Source organism: Portunus trituberculatus, chromosome 20, assembly GCF_017591435.1.
Source record: "Portunus trituberculatus isolate SZX2019 chromosome 20, ASM1759143v1, whole genome shotgun sequence".
In the NCBI taxonomy this organism is placed as follows: Eukaryota; Metazoa; Arthropoda; class Malacostraca; order Decapoda; family Portunidae; genus Portunus; species Portunus trituberculatus.
In genome coordinates, this window is record NC_059274.1 from 4,900,552 (window position 1) to 4,902,500 (window position 1,949).

The 1,949-nt window shown below is 50.0% G+C and overlaps 1 protein-coding gene across 1 annotated transcript in view; it reads right to left on the reverse strand.

Moving 5' to 3' along the window:
- Positions 1-258: 258 nt before the first annotated feature.
- Positions 259-1,949, reverse strand: part of LOC123506709 (hemicentin-1-like) — a 76,594-nt gene continuing 74,903 nt past the window's right edge. The window contains exon 15 of the mRNA XM_045258977.1: positions 259-1,692. Coding sequence (XP_045114912.1) covers positions 1,141-1,692 — 552 coding nt within the window. The 3' untranslated portion in view covers positions 259-1,140. The remainder of the gene's footprint in view (positions 1,693-1,949) is intronic.

Genomic DNA, 1,949 nt, shown 5'->3' on the forward strand with positions numbered 1-1,949 from the left:
AACCATGGAGAAAAGTAAAAAAAAGAAAAAAGTAAATAAATAAAATTCTAAGTAATCAATTTCTTAAAAATCAAAGTTAGTGTAATGTATTTTTCATCTTTTAGATTTTTCTTTTTACTGAGAATGTCAATACAGAAGAGAAAATCCTTGTAGGAAACTACTAGAGAGAGAGAGAGAGAGAGAGAGAGAGAGAGAGAGAGAGAGAGAGAGAGAGAGAGAGAGAGAGAGAGAGAGAGAGAGAGAGAGAGAGAGAGAGAGAGAGAGAGAGAGAGAGAGAGAGAGAGAGAGAGAGAGAGAGAGAGAGAGATCAAAGCACCTTTGGATGTGTTTTTCTATATATTTTCTAATCTTATTTTTTTCTCTAAACTGGCCGAAGTGACAGCCTCGCTAGGGGTGGTGGCGGGGTTGGCGCTGTAGTAATGTTTGATGTTTGATTGACGTGGGGGTTTAAGAGTGACACCACGTGAACGTCCTTGCGTCCGACAGTTTTCACATGAATGGGACCTTGTGATCTGGGACTCGAAAAATAACAGTAGGAACAGCAATAGTAGTAGTAGCAGTAGCAACAGCAGCAGCAGCAGCAACAGTAATAGTAGTAATAGTAATAATAGGGGTTAAGAAGGAGAGAGAGAGAGAGAGAGAGAGAGAGAGAGAGAGAGAGAGAGAGAGAGAGAGAGAGACTAAGTGAGTGGGAGGGGCTGGATTTAGCAAAGGAGAGAAAGGGGAGGCGAGAGGCGAGAGGCAGAGACATAGACGAATGATGGTTCCTTGGCCTGGTTTGTGCCGGCGTAAAAGAAGGAAGACGGCAAGAAATCGATCAGTTGATAAGGAAGGCAGCCCGGAGTGTGTGGACGTGAGCCTGCAGCATCGGTGTGGCCACTTTGGGGGATAGAGAGAGAGAGACAAATGGCTCGCGCACACTATCAGGCGGGTGGATCCTTAAGCCTCCATCCCTTTGTCGTTTGAGGCGTTCCTTCAATGCTATAGAGGCGCATCCTTACCCTGATGCCCTGGGAAGCTGAAGTAGTGAGGGTAGCAGTGTCACGTCCAGGATACGCACATTCCCTTGAAAAGTGTTTTGATAAGGTGGACTTGAAAGGTGAAGCGAACTTGATTGAAGGGATTCTTGGGGATGATTGCCTAGACGGAGCTCTCCTTCTGGCCTTGTGGGGGGAGGGGAGGGGGCGGCGATCCTTTATCGTGACACATATAAGGATCACGGCGAAGGGAGTGTCGTCTCACGATCCGCCTCTCCGCCGGCTGCCAAGACTCCTGCGCGTGGAGCGGCTGGGCGCTGCGGTGAGGCTGAGGGCTGCGGGAGGGAGAGCCGCCGGCCGCGTGTGGGTGTGCGTGTGGGTAGTGTGGGTGATGGTGGTGGTGGTGCAGGAGGTGGTGGTGGTGGTGGTGGAGGTGGTGGTGAGCATCAGGCGAGGTGTACATGACTCGTTGTGATGGTGGCGGAGGAGGGGGAGGGGTGGTAGGGGTGGCGGTGGTGGCATGGTGATGGTGGTGGTGGTGGTGGTGATGGGGAGGAATGGGGGGAGTGGGGCCAGTCAGCACGAGTTCGGTGTACTTGGTGGTGGTGGCGGCGGCGGCGGTAGTGGTGGTGAGGCTGCACACGTCCTGCTGCTGCTGCTGTTGCTGCTGCTGCTGCTGCTGCTGCTGCTGCTGCTGCTGCTGCTGCTGTGTTTGCTGCGGGAGAGAGAGAGAGAGACTGCTGTGGTCTTGGAGTCTATCTGACATTCGGATAAAAACATTCTTTGCCCGGGTTCCTAATTTTTTATCCTATTCTTTCTCTGTTGAAAATATTTTATGCTCACCTTCGCAACTTTTATTTCAGCCTTTTTACCAGTTCTCTCTTTCCACTTGACTTTTTCTCTTTTTTCAATTCTTGGTAATTTCATATTCCTTGCAGATCAAAAGATTCTACCTGCATTGCACTCATATCA